The sequence below is a fragment of the Micropterus dolomieu genome, linkage group LG16 (genome assembly GCF_021292245.1).
Source record: "Micropterus dolomieu isolate WLL.071019.BEF.003 ecotype Adirondacks linkage group LG16, ASM2129224v1, whole genome shotgun sequence".
In the NCBI taxonomy this organism is placed as follows: domain Eukaryota; kingdom Metazoa; phylum Chordata; class Actinopteri; order Centrarchiformes; family Centrarchidae; genus Micropterus; species Micropterus dolomieu.
In genome coordinates, this window is record NC_060165.1 from 5,686,574 (window position 1) to 5,703,519 (window position 16,946).

General features: G+C 39.4%; 1 protein-coding gene across 1 annotated transcript in view; it reads left to right on the forward strand.

Annotated features, from left to right (window-relative positions):
* Positions 1 to 16,946, forward strand: part of LOC123985005 (anoctamin-4-like) — a 55,957-nt gene that overhangs the window by 6,371 nt on the left and 32,640 nt on the right. Inside the window, exons 2-13 of the mRNA XM_046072323.1 lie at positions 3,527 to 3,727; positions 4,244 to 4,392; positions 4,611 to 4,760; positions 6,830 to 6,930; positions 7,202 to 7,246; positions 7,334 to 7,465; positions 7,621 to 7,727; positions 9,239 to 9,294; positions 9,457 to 9,578; positions 9,867 to 10,001; positions 10,623 to 10,719; positions 11,009 to 11,069. Coding sequence (XP_045928279.1) covers positions 3,667 to 3,727; positions 4,244 to 4,392; positions 4,611 to 4,760; positions 6,830 to 6,930; positions 7,202 to 7,246; positions 7,334 to 7,465; positions 7,621 to 7,727; positions 9,239 to 9,294; positions 9,457 to 9,578; positions 9,867 to 10,001; positions 10,623 to 10,719; positions 11,009 to 11,069 — 1,216 coding nt within the window. The 5' untranslated portion in view covers positions 3,527 to 3,666. The remainder of the gene's footprint in view (positions 1 to 3,526; positions 3,728 to 4,243; positions 4,393 to 4,610; positions 4,761 to 6,829; positions 6,931 to 7,201; positions 7,247 to 7,333; positions 7,466 to 7,620; positions 7,728 to 9,238; positions 9,295 to 9,456; positions 9,579 to 9,866; positions 10,002 to 10,622; positions 10,720 to 11,008; positions 11,070 to 16,946) is intronic.

Below are 16,946 nucleotides of genomic sequence, written 5' to 3' on the forward strand. Positions count from 1 at the left end.
TTTTCTAATTTTGCTTTTACAAGGCAAAAAGTTTGTGATAGGGTGATTGATTACTTGACCAAGTTCTCTGAGCCTGTTTTGGCTTTTAATGCTAAAATGGACTTTGACCCTAGCTATCAAAGCGTCAGACTTCCACTGTCTAAGTTCATTGGTTGCACAAAGCTTTCTAGTTCTGTCCTGTCTTCAGTAGAATTAATTCAATATAGTAAAAGTAAAGCTATGAAAAGCATTCATTTGTGGTGATGAATATTTACTCATTGTGAATATATTTAAGTGCTTTAATCAATATTTTTATATGAACAATTTTTCAAATAACAGTGGTATCAGGTCATATACAGGTATCACTCATAGTGTCGATCCAGTGGAGCATTTTAAAGTCTTTCAGCTCATTGTTTTGGTCTTTCGGATCTCAACTTTACTGTTTTGTATTTCCAGACACAGCAGGCAGCTATGACAATGCTATGTTAAACCCTCTGTCTACCTGTCCAGCAAGACAGCCACAGTTAGCGACTATCTAATTAACATATTAAAGCTTTAAGAGTGTCTACAACCTCCCATAAAACCTGCTCATGCTGACCCATGCGGGTACCCTGGTTGGCTAGAGCCTGGCAGAGATCTTCTGTGGTTTGTTGGAAGTTGTTGAATCTACTTGGTCCATATTAGCCAGATTGTTTTATTACGATTAGCAGATTTTGGATCCAGAAGCAGACTACAGCAGGTTGTAAAGTGTAAAAAAAAGTTTATTAGGGAGCAGGGAATGGAGAGGGGATGAGCTGGTGATAGTGCTGGAGTGGTATGGAAAGTGGCGGGCAATAGCTGGAGCGAACAGAGATAGCTGGTTCTGTGTTGTGGTTAACTGGTGTCAAAACTGCACCGCAGGGTTTCATTGAGGCAGGTGAGTGTGGTCTTGGTGTACAAGAGAGCAGGTGTTAGTCACAGGAAGCATCCAACAGGACAATGATGAGAGAGACCTGACGGATACTATCACGGTAGCTGACTGAACAATCTGACAATGAGTGACTGAAGAGACGGGGTATATATACTGCAGCTGGGTGATCAGCAGGTGGCTAGGAGCCAGGAGAGAGAGGAACATTGCCATGTCCACATACACATATGAAATCCGACAGGCTGTATTCAGTACCAGTTACTATAATAGCAGTACATAGTGATTTTGAAAAAATCTCCAGTATGCATCAAACCAGTCTACCTCAAGGACTGTGTCCCATAATGCAACATAATGCATTGTTGAAATGGCTAACAGAAACATGGCGAACAGGAGTGTAACGTCTCTGTCTCTGATAACATAAAATTATAACTTAGTGTTAGATTTAAGTTATGCATGTTGTGTTGTTTTTCTTATTGACAACTCACTAAGGTCAATGTGACATCAAATGTTAGCTTAGAAGGCTTCATTAGCTTTATGGCTTTGTTATGGGCTGCAGGACAAATGCAGCTAGCTGTAACGTTAAGTTCGTTAAGATAAGGCTAAGCTAAGGTGACCAGATTTCTGAAATGAAAACCGGGGACATTTTTGGTTTGGTGGTCAGTATGTCATTAAAAAATATAATGTTATTAAATCTGAAATAAAAAAGGGGAACAATTTCGGTGTTATAATCTGTCAAATATAACTCTTTGGAATAAAATCAAGTCATTTTGAGGCAGAAACTACCTTTCAGTCAGTCAGGCTGCAATCACTCTCTGGCAAGTAAAAAATTGCATTTTATGTCTTTTATTGGCCATTTAAAAGTATTTTAACAGGTAAAAAGTACTGGATTGGCTGGTACACAGCAAGTTAAATAATGCAGATTCATAATGATAATTGCAAAAGAGATCATGTCTTTATTTTATATATATATAACTCAGCAGTAAGTCATGTTAATTATAAGCTTCATTCCGTGTTTCAGATATAAACAAGGATATTAGACATAGGCCTACCAAACACATAATCTACGGCAACAACAGGCTTCTATTATTGCCTATCACGTAAATGTCATGCCTGGTTATGCTATAAACTGTAAACACTTATTTGACCACAATTGTGATTATTCTGTTAAAAGAAACGTTAAAGTATCACAAAGACATACCTTTGCTATTACCACGGACATAAAGTGATGTTAATTTGCACGTTATATCTGTATGATCCAGATAAAAGCAGCTGTAGACGTAAATAGACTGGGCGATACAGCTTTGACATGCTGCGCGTGCTCCCGTGGACGTCAATCAGTTTTCTGCTGATGATCAGTTTTTGGCACGACACCTTTCTGCTCTGCTGTCCAGTCTTTCTGGCCATGCATGTATGATTTCAGGTCTAACACCTTGAACAGTCTATGATTAACACACAGTTAAAAACGGGGACATTTCTGGGGACAGCTCCAGACAGGGACAGGCCACCAAAACCGGGGACTGTCCCCGGATAACAGGGACGTTTGGTCACCCTAGGCTAAGCCTGACCTAGCATACTGCAAATTAAATTGATTTAATGATTTCACACTGTATACTACTATAAAACACAGTATGCAGCATGTACTACATAGTGCATACTGCATACTGCGTAGGGGGGTTCCAAATACAGCCACAGACCGGACAGACTAAAAGGAAACTGGGGAGTGGAAATACACAAAGAACACCCGAATGACAGCTGTGATCGTGATACCCAGGATATAATGCAGGTCTAACACAGACTTTGGTATTATATTTGTGGGTGAAATTTGGTCCTCTAAGTCAAAGATTCTGCTGTAGTCAAGTAGAATTTCTTACCTACTTTTAGATCGGACGTTATTGCTTTAAAGGTCCGGTGTGTAACAATTGTGGGGGATCTATTGACAGAATATGGCAGAAATGGAATATAATACCATATGTATGTTTTCATTAGTGTATAGTCACCTGAAAATAAGAATCAATGTGAAAACACTGGCTCTCGATAGGCCTTTCTGTGTTTTTCTCAGCTAGTTCAGGATGACACGAACGTTATTCAGTTGGTTGCAGTCGGCTGCCTCTCCTCTAGATGCCGCTAAATACTACACAATGGACCTTTAAAGAAGAAATCTTACGACACAGTAGGTTGCCTAAAATATGGAACTACAGGTTTAGGCAAAAGTCTTGTGTGAATGGTGATAAAGTTGAACATACCCATAACCAATGATCTGCTTTGAGTAGCTGAGTAGTGTGTGTGTGTGTGTGTGTGTGTGTGTGTGTGTGTGTGTGTGTGAAAGGGGCTTGAAAATACATTTTTACTGCTCAACTTATACAACTATATGACCATAATATTTTAGCGGTAGTTGATAGGTTAGTTGATCAAGACTAATGACTCAGCCAATACATTGCTAGTTGCTGACGTTAGCTTTCAGATCAGCTCCTTGTCACTCTGTCACCCCCAATAAGTCCTTATTTTTATAGTGTACTTTGCTTGTTCACAGTGAGCTCAAGAAACAGATCACAAAAGGTACCTGTGGGTTACTTAAGTTAGAATGGCTTCAAAACATGAAGTTACAAAGCGTACTAAAAAAAAGTGCTCTGTGTCCTGTAGGTGTGAGTTTATCTCTACATGGGTCTGAGCCCCAGCGGCAGAGCCCCCACCGACGCAGAGTCCCGCTGCGGCCCTCGGCCTCAGGCTACCAGGCAGCGGACAGGCCTCTCGCCTTCTCCTCCCGTGGGAAGGCAGACATCATGGAGGAATCCTCGGTTGAAGCCCTGGACTCCAGCACTCAAGACGATGTGCCCCCCCTGGGTGAGACCCAGCACCACTAGAGCTTTGACATTTCATATTCCTACATTTGTTCAAATTTAACAATGGCCTATAAGTGAGAGAAGTCAGTCATCTTCTTCTGGTGCTGAGGAGCTTACACTTGTGTGTGTAACAGGGCAGTGTGTAATGTGAATGCAGCACTAGTACACTCAAGCCCTAGAGCTGTGGATGCAGTAAGTCTGGCTGCAACACGTAGGTGGTTGGGTCAAATTACTTTGTGTAACGTGCAAGTCTGCTATTCCCCTCAGCTCATAATTAGAAAGAAAGCAAGTTAGCGACCCGTAATTTTTGTTTTATGGCTTCTTTGTTTTGGTCTGTAGACAGCGGATTAGCTGATGGAAAAAGTGGAGGTTAAGCAGTTAAAGAGACAGATATTTTTCTAAGAGGTTAGTTGATTCAAAAAGAGCTAAAGCGAGAGTGAACATTGATGTTATATTCATCAGGTGGCCAAAATGATGCGAATGTTGCTTTTATACACTCTGCTCATCTTCCCTCCAGCTGTGAAGGGTGTTAATGTGCTGCTTGAGAGAGAACGGTCCGAAGGCATCAGCAGCCCATCCAGAGATGACGACTCCACCATGCTGAACGCGGGAACCCACAGCAGCATCCTGGACGACAACACTAAGTCCGATTCTGGCCTCCCAGAGGTCAGTGGTGAAACTACATCTCTTGGCTCCCAGGGCTCCTTTCATCCTGAAATCCCGACTGAAGATATAAGCCAGTTTTGGACAGGAGTAGTTTATAGAGTGATGTGTGTAAAGGTTAACAGCGGCTTATTCATGATGAGAAGTAATTTAAAACAACGTAACAGACTCTTCCCCCCAATGGCCAGATACTATACTTCTGATTCTCTGTGACTTCTCAGGGGAGGAGTAAGTCCAGCGGCCTTTGCTTCAGTGATGGAAAGTGCCGCATTGACTACATCCTGGTTTACAGGAAATCCAGCTCACAATCAGAGAAGAGGGAGATATTTGAGCGGAATATCCGTGCAGAGGGCTTACAGATGGAAAAGGAGGTAAAGAACATTTCAACTCTTGCTGCTTATTTCATTATGTTGACCAGGGTTCAGGTAAATGATCATGTCAGTTCTAGCCTGACATTAAAATACAGATACAGTAGCATAGATACATAGCAGTTACGTGTCATCAAGAATTATACACATTACACAGACAAGTGTCAAGTAAGACCAGAAACACTTGCTTTGATAAACTGCAGAAACTGTTTAATTTCACTGCCATTCTTCATTCATCAGCTTTCAGAGCCCTTGTGTGGTTTTAGGAAATACCAGAGTTACAGGCTATCAACTTACTTTTGCAAATAATTTGATGTACCTTTGAAGAAAACACTTAACTCCACTTACACTTGCACTGATAAGTAACTAATGATTTAGTGTTATTTAATCTTCCAGTTAGTTTTGGATTGAACCATTATATTATTTAGTATTTAATATGTCAAAATTTAAGTCTCAAGAGCATAAAATGAAATCTTAAACCTGCAGTCACTGATTTTATGGCAGCACAACAACAAATTTTGTTTCGACCTGACTTCTTCTCTCCGTGAGATGGAAGAATTTAGAAAGTTGTGTGGCGCTGCAGAGAGCCCCCAGCTGCAGTAGTGCACGGATCACACGTAAAATTCATCCAGCCAGAGGAAACGATCAGCAACTGTTCACAGCACGCCGGTTTAATAGCGACAATCCATTGTAGATATCGGAGAGGGAAGCATACAGGGCCAAGGACAGGAGATCGCGGAGCGACCGGGCACACTGTGGACGCCGATTGTTCCCTCTGTCTGGATGAAGTACGATCTGCTGGCATTTCCTTGCGTCTGCAGGAGGGGAAGGTACATACGATTTCCACATACTGGGGACGCATTGAATGAAACAAACCAAGGTGTTTACGCACATTTGTACTCTTTATTTAGCGTGTTAGTAAATCCAGCCCTAAGTGTCTTACTGAGCACCTCAGCAGGTCAGAGGCTCTAATCAGGGGGCTCCACCTGAAGAATGACCTTTCTAGTCACCTCAGGTCTCCATCTCTGTGTTGACTAAAAACATTTTTGTTATCTCTGCTAAGTAAATAGATTTTTCACTATCTGGCCAAGCAAAAATAGTTACTTTTTTCAAATAAACAAGAAGCGTGGTAGGTTCCTGTACTGACGGAGAATTAGCTTTGCTGTGATTACTTTAGCAAACCTGCAGCTGCACTCACAGCATGCAACATGAACAACATCAATACCAATTTCTGTGAAGAAGTAATTTAATGCTCAGTCCTATAATGCATGTAATCTCAATGGCCAGTTTGCTGAATTTTAAAATGTTCAGTGCCTTTGCGCCCAGTCTTACAAGGTCTGACAGCTGAGTGCTGGCGTTCATTGGTGAGCCTCCACTCATAGAGCAAAAACAAATGTGCTGATGGCAATTTTCTCCCCTGCTGCTCCTTATTTAGCAAAAGTATCACTTGAAAGAGTGGGAACTGTGGATGTTGTTATCTGTGTGTGTGTGTGTGTGTGTGTGTGTGTGTGTGTGTGTATTACTCATGTTGTGGGGACATAAATCTGTTTACACAATTGTGGGGACTCACCTTCCTAATGGATACAAAACACAAGTTGTCATAACGTAAACTGTTACGTTTTTGTAGGATGAAGACTTAGTTTATGGTTTATGGATCCTCTGAAGTGATGGAAACACAACTGTGTGTGTGCGTGTAGGTGCGTGTGTGTATCTTGTGTAACTTTTGCACTGCATCTGCAGTAGCATCAAGGTCATCATTATCTAGAACATGCAGGGGAAGAAAATGGTTCTAGTCTCCTTCAGCAGCCCACTTGTGTGTGTTTCTTGTGTGGAGTCATTTTGTTATTTTTAGGTCTCTTTCCAGTTAGCTCCTGATTCATGTACCTTTAGACTGGCTCCTACTCTGTCAGGTGGTAAAAACAGATGAGGAAAAGAGCAGAACCTAGCAAACATATGGATGTGGATGCAGATGTTGCTGCCTGCACCGAGATGACACGTTGTAATCATCCCTATTTTAACTATCTTATCATCTTTGCTGAAATTACATTTATTTGTGTTTGGTTTCTTTACAGGCCTCTTTAACAAACAGTGACGTGATTTTTCTGAAGCTTCATGCACCATGGGATGTTCTCTGTCGCTACGCAGAGCTCATGAACATTCGCATGCCTTTTAGGTGAGACAACAGACACTCCTAAAATAGCCTTATAAAAAAGAAAAAAAAGACTTAAAGGTATCATTTGGAATTTTCTAGTAAAATAAGAAAAGTTATGTCAACACTCAATTTGTCTAACCAACGGTCTAAAAAACTTGTAGCAGCAACTGAAGCAGTAATAGTAATGGTAGTATCAGTAGTAAAAGAACCATAAATGTGTTATTATCTTCATTCCTGAACTACTACTGTACTGAAATACTGAGTTAATTATCTAACGTCCCACATATTCCAGGAGGAAAATCTTTTACATGCACCGACGGCACAAGTTCATGAGCAGGTGAGTGTTCACTGAAAAAAGCAGCATTAGATCAGCTGACGTGGCAAAAGACTGCTCTGGTGGCTTTAACAGGATCTTCCCTTGCAGGATGGAGAAGCGTATCAACAAATTTCGTGGCTGGCTTCCCCGCAAGCCCATGAAGTTTGACAACAACACTCTGCCCGATCTGGAGGAGAACGAGAGCTTTACTGCCCCCTTCAGTCGATCAAGGATACATCAGTGAGTTTTTATGGAACTGCCCTCTAAAAGCTCCTCCCTGATGTTTGTACTTTTCCCACTTAATATTCTCTCTGTTGCCTTCACACACACACATACACACAAAAAACATCATTCACAGCAGATAGATTTGTCATAACTGGTGTGTTTCACTGCAGTTTCATCATCCACAACAAAGACACTTTTTTCAACAACGCCACCAGAAGTCGCATTGTCCACCACATCCTGCAGAGGGTCAAATATGAGGAGGGTAAAAATAAAATGGGTGAGTTTCCCCCTGGGCATTATTACAAATTCTGGAAATATTTGAAATGAAAGTGAATGAAAATGGAAGCTAACTTGGGAAGGAGTGCAGAGGGGAAAAAAGTAAAACAAATATAGAACCTTACATTCAGGCTTCACTGGATTTTCTATTCCATCTTTTTCCTACAGCATCTCTAATTTTTGCAGTTAGTACAAATGTTACCTTTCTCCTAATATTCTATTTCATTTTATTTATCATTTTTTTTATCCTTTTATTTATCCGGAGGCATTTGTCCATGCCCCCCAAACAGCAATTTCAAACTCAGTTTCCCGACTGGAACTACTACGGAAATCAGGTGACCTACGTCACATGACGTAAACATGTGGAGACCGTAGCAACACATGAGGTGAACTCCATCTGCTTGATGTGCTGCAGCTGTTGGGTTCACTGGTCAACGTGAATACAATCACTGACTTAGGTTAGGGCACACACCTCTGTGAAGGTTAGGGTAAGGGTTAGGGTCGAAGGGGGGATGTCAATGCCTTTAAGACTAACATCACGTCACATCACGTCAGTCAGCTAGCTAACATAGCTAGCTAAAGCTACGAAGCTAACTTAGCTAATGTGGCTGATGCTACTACGTAACTTACGAAAGTTACACAACCTACTTAACTTCATTAAAAACATAAATTACGCAAATTCATTTAAAAAACAAAACAATCTTGTTTCACACAGGAACCAAGCGCCCGTCTCCTGGGTGAAAAGCGGCTAACTTTCCCTAATTTTGCCTTTTTTTGTTATCAGTTCTCTAACCCTTTGTTTTTCTTGAGGGCAACACGTGTTTCAAGATTGAGTGTATGTTCATTGAAGAAATGGTTTAATTATTATGGTTATGAATACATGATTTGCTCAGAAGCAAATGTTATGTAAACAAGGGGTTAAATTGCATATAGTTAAATTGATTTACAGAGTGATATTTATATTACTATTACATTATTGTCATTAGTGTCACTAGCGGGACTTGCTGGCATCCAAAAACAAGGAGGCGTCAAAGTAATGAGTTAGCCAATCACAGCAATGACTTGCCACAAAAAAGGTGGGGGAGAAATGACACTGCCTCCACTGCCTCACTTTAGTGATAAGTTTGAACAGTCTTATAGTACATTTATACATGATTTTAACTATTTTGAATTAAAATTGGTTCCTCACGGTAAGTCTCATATTGTTTGGTGTCATGATGATCCATTCAGCACCGCTCACTAGTTTTCTCCAATTTCTGTTAGCAAAAAGAATAATACAATACAATACATACAGTGCCTCGGATTGTGCCCTCCGCTGGAGCACAAGGATTTCTGTTGGGTTTATACGAACGACGAGAATTTAGAATTTGTACAAATCATGTTCGAACTGAGGTTTGCATTTTGAATGAATTTCAAATAAAAAGTAACATCCCTAGGATTTGCTTTACTGTTAGACTGACAACATCAGGCATCCGTTGCTCTTCTTTCATGACTCTCTGTTTTTGATTCCAGGGATTAATCGTCTTCTGAGCAATAATTCATATGAGGCTGCTTTCCCTCTTCATGAGGTAATTTGGCTGATCTCTGTAAAGCCATTAAATAAATTCTGTCACTTGTTAAGTCATAACTGCTTTGGGTGTCATATATGTGGTCGTGGATTCCATGTTACACCAATACATACATAGATTATGTTTCTCCATGTCTGTGTGTGTGTGTGTCTGGACTAACAGGGGAGGTACCACAGCAAAAACTCCATCAGAACACACGGAGCAGAGAACCACCGGCACCTGCTGTACGAGTGTTGGGCCTGGTGGGGAGTTTGGTACAAATACCAACCACTTGACCTCATCAGGTAACTACATTCAGATATTTAAAGGGCTTTAAATGTCACATTTACTTTACTTTACTAGTAGCAGTTACACACTCTTACCTTCCTTAGAATATTTTTTGTATCACAACCCAGTCACAACAAGCTGAATAGATGTGACAGGCTGCAGTTGTCCACAGGTTCTCTCTGAACTGTTTTAAGACGTCAGGATATAAGTCTGCTGTTTTACCAGATACAGTATATTTAAGTATTTTGAAGGATACTTAAACTAAAGAATACCTCAGACTCATTCTTTCTCTGCTGTTGTTTCAGGAGGTATTTTGGGGAGAAGATCGGTCTGTACTTTGCCTGGCTCGGCTGGTACACGGGGATGCTTTTTCCTGCAGCTCTGGTTGGCCTTTTGGTATTCCTGTATGGCATCTTTACTCTGGAGCACTGCCAGGTCAGGTAAACACATCTCCTCTCTTTTCTGCTAAATATATGTGTCCCTAGAGCTGGTAGTTGTATTCAAAGTTTTTTTTTTTTAAACGTTGAGTTTCTAAAGATAAAGAAGCTTTACTGCTTCAAATTGTTGTTTGTTTTTGCTGCTCAAATCTTCTACAGAGTACAAGTACAGATTAGTGACTTATAGTGAATATTTATTTAGGGGAAAAGTCACTTTTCTAAATGCAAAACTAATTTAGTATTACAGATAAGGCAACAGAGTGTGAAATTGACTCTTGTAAGTAACTTAATGCTTTGGATGCATGTTAAATGAAATATAAGAAAGCAAACATATGCAGGAATGTCTGGTAAAAATTAATGCTTTATGTGTAAATACAAAAGAGCTTTAGAAGACCGAAACATTGTGCAGGGCTGTAGAACAGGAAATAATATTTTTTTCAGAAGAACATAACTTTATCAACAACTTACATAAAAAAAACAGTGCAGTGGTGTTCTTACTAGCATTTTTTCAGAAACTTCAAAGTTGCATCACTTTTACTATGTTACCCAAATGCACCTTTACTTTAGCGGAACATTGTAGTACCAACTCTATCGGATTTTGATGAGCTAAATGTTGTTCTCCAGTAAGGAAATCTGCCAGGCCACTGACATCATCATGTGCCCCATCTGTGACCAGTACTGCCCCTACCTAAGACTGTCAGACAGCTGCATCTATGCCAAGGTACTGTCACCACAGCAAGGGGACAAAATGTTCCCTACAGCTGTTGTGCACTTTGTTACTGTACTCATGGAAAGTGTGTTATGAGACAACGAAGCGTATCGATCTTTTAGCTCAATTAAGGCCAGCTCTGCTGTCAGAATGTGTTTGACTCAGGAATTCAGTGGTCACTGATTGAAGCTAAACTGCATTTGTTGGTAATGACAAACATTAATATTAGCTGTGAACTTTAGATACATTAGATTAATTTCAGATCAGTTTTTTAGCATCATGTTCATGTGCTTCTTCTCAGGTCACCCATCTTTTCGACAATGGGGCAACTGTTTTCTTTGCTGTATTCATGGCTGTTTGGGGTAAGTACAGTTAACATTTTACGTATTTCAGTGTTTCACCTCCTACAAAAATACTTGCAATGTAGCCTGCATTAAAGAGGTCATATTATGCTAATTTCCAGGTTCATAATTAGATTTAGTAGTTGTACCAGAATGTGGTTTAATTAAAAAAAACTTGTCATACTGCACATAGCTTAAATGTTCAGTGTAAAATAATTCTGATGTATTGACAGAAATGCAATATAAGATCCATTACTATGTTTTCACTGGTGTGTAAAGTCCTTATGTAATAAACCGTTATGTTTTTATTACCTTAGAAATGAGCCATTTCTATCTACATAACCACAGGTCCCCCCTTTCATGGACGTCGCCAAATTGCATCGTCATGCTTGTACAGTAGCTGAAAACGGACAAACAGTGCTACAGAACGTGCTTTGTCACTACGTTCTTGTTCTACTTCTGGTAGAATTCAGGCAGGGCAGACGCTCATCACAATGTTGAACACGTACATTTGAAAAAGAAGAAGAAGAAGTAATAATATACAGCAGACCCCTGCTGTATATTATTATTCTATACTGCTGTAAGTTTTGCATCAGAGCAGTATTTTCAACCATTAAATGGTGGTTGAGAATATGAAACATAATATATAATAGAATATGAGACAGAATGAGACATTCTGCAGCGACTATTTCTCACATAAGGGGATGTGCTGCAGTGTTTGTGTTTTGGTGTTTGATCCACATCCATCAACTTATGGACACTTTTTCATTTCCGCATCTCTAGGCAGAGGACATTTAGGGGAATTACATTTTCTGATGACACTTTCAGAGGTGTGTCAAGAAGGCAGCAGACTCTTAATGTTGTTCAAGTAAAAGCTCTGCATTACAGTAAGCAAGCTTCTCGCGCTTTTATTTTGTAGGCAAAACCACCAAAGAGGAAGTGATTATGTAAGTAACTGTTGCTGCTTTATAAAGGCTATGGCTAACATGTTCACAAAAGGTTGCCTATTTACACACATAGCAAATACATAGCAACAAAAACATTATTATTGTTCCCTCTTCTTTTAGCTCTGTTTTGGTCTTGCTAATTTTGTCTGCTGTTTGGTGCTAGACAGGTATCTTACTGTAAGTTTATTGGAGCTTTATCACTGAAAGCTGCTGTGTTCTGCTGCTGGAGGAGACACTGATGAGAGTGGTGAAACAAAAACAATGAGCTGAAACACAATCTAGAGCTGAGAGGATTTGCTAAGTTGGATGATAATTCTCTGTGGGTTCCTCACTATGATCAACACCTTTCACATTACACATTTGACCCGTTGTTCATAAAAGATTAGTGCGGCTTTAAATTACTTTTTATGGTATTGAAATTATTTTAAAGAAAATTAAAAAATACTACTGTATTACCATTAAAGTAAAAAGAGACACATTTTATTGCGTTGCATATAGATTGCACAATGTTAAAATAGATGCATTCACTATATTAATCATGAAGTTAACCTTGAATGTCCACATTTTCATTTACTTTTGGTAAATGCCAGGAGGATCAGGAGCCTGTCAGCGCTGAACAAGGTCCCAGGGTATGGAAGGTGCAAACAGAGAGTTTGTGACGGGTTCATATTCTTCAACTGCTACAGACACGGCAGGTGATGAAGCAGCAGCATCATGATCACATAGCTGATAGCTCGTCTGTTTATAAATGTCTAGGAGGAAGGGGTTGAGGAATACAAAAGAAAGGACAACAAACCAAAAGTCAGTCTGCTGAAGGAAAATATATTCAGCACAGAATTTGTCCTGTACAAACCACTTGACTAATATGCTGTTTGGCACAGTTAACAAGGGGACTGACAAGGCAATTTTCAAACCGGCAGGTGAGAAAGCTCTCACAACATTCTCAGTTCACATGGTTTCTCTGACTTTATTCTATGTCATTTTAACATATTTAAGGGTAGGCAATTTATTTTAGAAGTATTTTTTGTCATATTTTTTTGAAATCCTACATTTTACATCCCAACAGCAATTGAATGCTCGGTCTAAATAAATTTGGAGAGAGGCCTGAAGGGTTGGGTACTTTCAAAATCTAGCTGTCTCTTGCTAGTTCTCCAACATTACCTACCCCAGCTTTAATCTGAACAAATGGGTACAAAATATGCTACAAAATCAGTTCCGGAGATATGTTTTAGGTCATTTGTTGCAGTTACCTTTTACAGGAAAGTTTTAAGTATAGAAACAGATGTACTATCTTTCATTCCTACTCCAGCATAAGGATCTTTTCGTATCAGTCAGTTCACATTTATATTAAAAATTGGCTGCGCCCTGCTTCTTAATTTGTGAATAGTTTCTCAAAGACAACTTACACCACTTTACATTACATTGTTTCCACTGTTTTGATTAAATGATGGACGTTCAGTCATCTGTGACCAACATTGTTGATTCCACAAAATTCAAGTACGAGCCTAAAACTAGAACAAAAGCTACTGCAGCAAACTAAATGCTCACCAATGAGTTTAACAGGCCCTGGGTGTTTGAGAGCCTTTCGTACTCTGTTGTCAAATCTCCAACATCTCAGCATGAAGAACAGAGATAAACACAGCTGGAGGGCAAAGGTCAATGCACCCAGCAGGATTATGGTGTTGTTAACTGTTGAGGGTAAAGAGGGGAGAAGAGATAAAAGATTTAATGTGGTTTTATAGGGTTAGTGGAGAGGTATGACGTGTGTTTATTCCATATTTATGTATTTCTACATTTATTTATGTCAACTGTATTATATCACCAAATCAAATTCCTCGTATGTGTAAAACACTACTTGGCAATAAAGCTCCTTGTGATTCTGATTCTGATTCTGAACACTGCTGGGACATTTGTACTTTAACTAAAGGTGTATGCAGTCATTGATCTATAAAGAATTGAATCCCAGTGCCATCAGCCACCTTTAAACCTGTGTGGGAGCTTAACTGTAATTTGCTTGATTCATAGACAGAAAGGGCTCAGGCTGTCACACTACAGTATACATACTAATGAAAGCAGTGCAGGCCCTGTTGCATTAGTGGGTGTAAGTAATTCAGAGACTCAGACATATTCCGACAATGTCCTCATCACAGTGGAAACTCGATCAGTTTCACAGTTAGTGGGACTAATATTAAAATTAAGGCAAAGTAAAGAAAAAACCCCACAAACAAATCATTGGATTATTTAAATGTGTTACTTGTAAAGGTTTCTAAAATCTTTATTAGATAAAAATAATACCAGTCTGACAGACTAGATCCCCTATAAGCTACAGAATCGTGAACCTTTACCAGTGTGACTTTTTCATTGGGAATGGTACAGTACCAGCTGATGATAGGTGTTGTGTTGACTCCCAGTGGATGACCTCTGGCTGAGAGATGCTCAGAGTCATGTTTTGGTTCTGGAGAAATCCCATCAGTCAGATCCCTCACTGCTCCAGGGGCGTCCCTGTGCTGAGAGACAGATGGCATTTGCTTGTGTTTACTTACTTCCTTGCAAAGATGAATGTTTTCTTCTGCAAACTAAAAGGATCATTCTGTTTTACATTTTGTTTCAATTTAGCTAATTTAGTTAATGTTCCAGGGCGTACAAACACCAAAAACCTTCAAAGTATAATTTGCTGATGTTTTTGTGCTGCCATATAAAGGCCAAAAGATGACTTTAAAGGGTATTTTAAACTGTTTAAATAAAAAAGAATCACATAAATTACTAGTGCCTGACAAAACCCAAGAAATATAGATTAAAAACAAGCTGGAGCTGATTAACTGAAACACTGAAGTAAATGAACGATGAAAACAACAAACTATTCATGTTAAGAAACAAGACCACGTGAGAAGGGGGAAAAACAGCAGTGAGCAAATGAAAATTATTGTGTATACTGAATGATTATATAAAAGCAACCTGTCATGCTAGATCGGATAATATTTTCTTTCATTGCAGTTCTTATATAATGGATTATTATTTCTAGCTCCGCTTCACTTGTTTTGGTCTTCTTCTGTTGTCCGTCTGCTTGTCTGTGTGTAAAGGTTCTAAACAGACTACATTTGAAATACCAAGGATATTGTGTAAGGGCTGGGAAATTTATTTAACTCTAAATTTATAAATTAAGCATTTGATGTGTATAGCAAATAAAGACAAATATTCAGGTCACAATTACATTACAAGATTGTAACTTTAGTTATGTGTGTCTCCCTCTTATCTTGTCTACAAACTTTAATAAGTAACAGACCTCAAGTCATCAAGTACAAGGGCATAATAAAGGAAGTTGTTCAAATAAAGTGCATTCTGCTGGTTAAAATGTAAAACAAGATAAATGCATACTTGTACACACACACATTACACATGTAGGGATAATCACACAAATTAATTATTTGACTAAAAACATGCCAAACTGATATTCAACTTACAAGGAACCAGTAAACCTGTGAAGAAAATTAAACTCTGTGAAGAGCAATGTGGAGCATTGAGCTGTTTTCACAGCTGCACAGATATGTCTGATGTTTTTATCCAAGTCTAATAGAAATCACAGTAACGTACTGACCTTGCAGACACTGCTTCTCTGTGTTGGAATTTGCTGTTTCTGCTGCTGTCCAAATGAATATACTTTTTGGTTCAACTGCATCAGAGAATCAGCTTAAATCCCTTCATTAAGGTTCCTCAGAAGTTTGCTCCCCTGCTGACTCCACATGGGAAGTGGTGCCCGTCTCACAGCTGAGCCTTCACATTCAAAACACTGTTCATTCAATAGGGCTGTGGACACAACAGAGAAAATAAGCTACAAGCACTTGTTTGAAATTCTGAAGGTTAAAAGCTTCTGATTCGAGTGAAGACTGCAGAAATATTGCTTCAGTTGTCAGTAGAAAGGCAGGTAAACATTTGCAATAAGTAAGCTATGCATAGGACTTTGTTCCACCCTCCGTGCCTGAACGTTGTCTCTGGTAGCGACCTCTCTGTAATAGCAAGTGAGTATTATTATACCGTACACCCAGGAGTCAAAAACGTTTCAGTGAGACTTTGCCCGGTGACGATTTCAACACAGTCTGATTATCTTGGCATGAAACCTCGTGTCACTAGTTATCATTAAGATATTCAGGATTGAGCCAATCACATGAGAACAGATCCAGAGGGATTCACTTAACTTTTGGTTCTGGTAAAGGTCGTATGGGAAAATTGGGGTGTAAAATGACTGATGTCAAACATGAATAATAATAATAATAATAATAATAATAACATATATATACACACACATACAGTGGGTACGGAAAGTATTCAGACCCCTTTAAATTTTTCACTCTTTGTTTCATTGCAGCCATTTTCCAAAAATCAAAAAAGTTCATTTTATTTCTCAGTAATGTACACTCAGCACCCCATCTTGACAGAAAAAAACAGAAATGTAGAAATTTTTGCAAATTTATTAAAAAAGAAAAACTGAAATATCACATGGTCATAAGTATTCAGACCCTTTGCCGTGACACTCATATTTAACTCAGGTGCTGTCTATTTCTTCTGATCATCCTTGAGATGGTTCTACACCTTCATTTGAGTCCAGCTGTGTTTGATTATACTGATTGGACTTGATTAGGAAAGCCACACACCTGTCTATATAAGACCTTACAGCTCACAGTGCATGTCAGAGCAAATGAGAATCATGAGGTCAAAGGAACTGCCTGAAGAGCTCAGAGACAGAATTGTGGCAAGGCACAGATCTGGCCAAGGTTACAAAAAAATTTCTGCTGCACTTAAGGTTCCTAAGAGCACAGTGGCCTCCATAATCCTCAAGTGGAAGACGTTTGGGACGACCAGAACCCTTCCTAGAGCTGGCCGTCCGGCCAAACTGAGCTATCGGGGGAGAAGAGCCTTGGTGAGAGAGGTAAAGAAGAACCCAAAGGTCACTGTG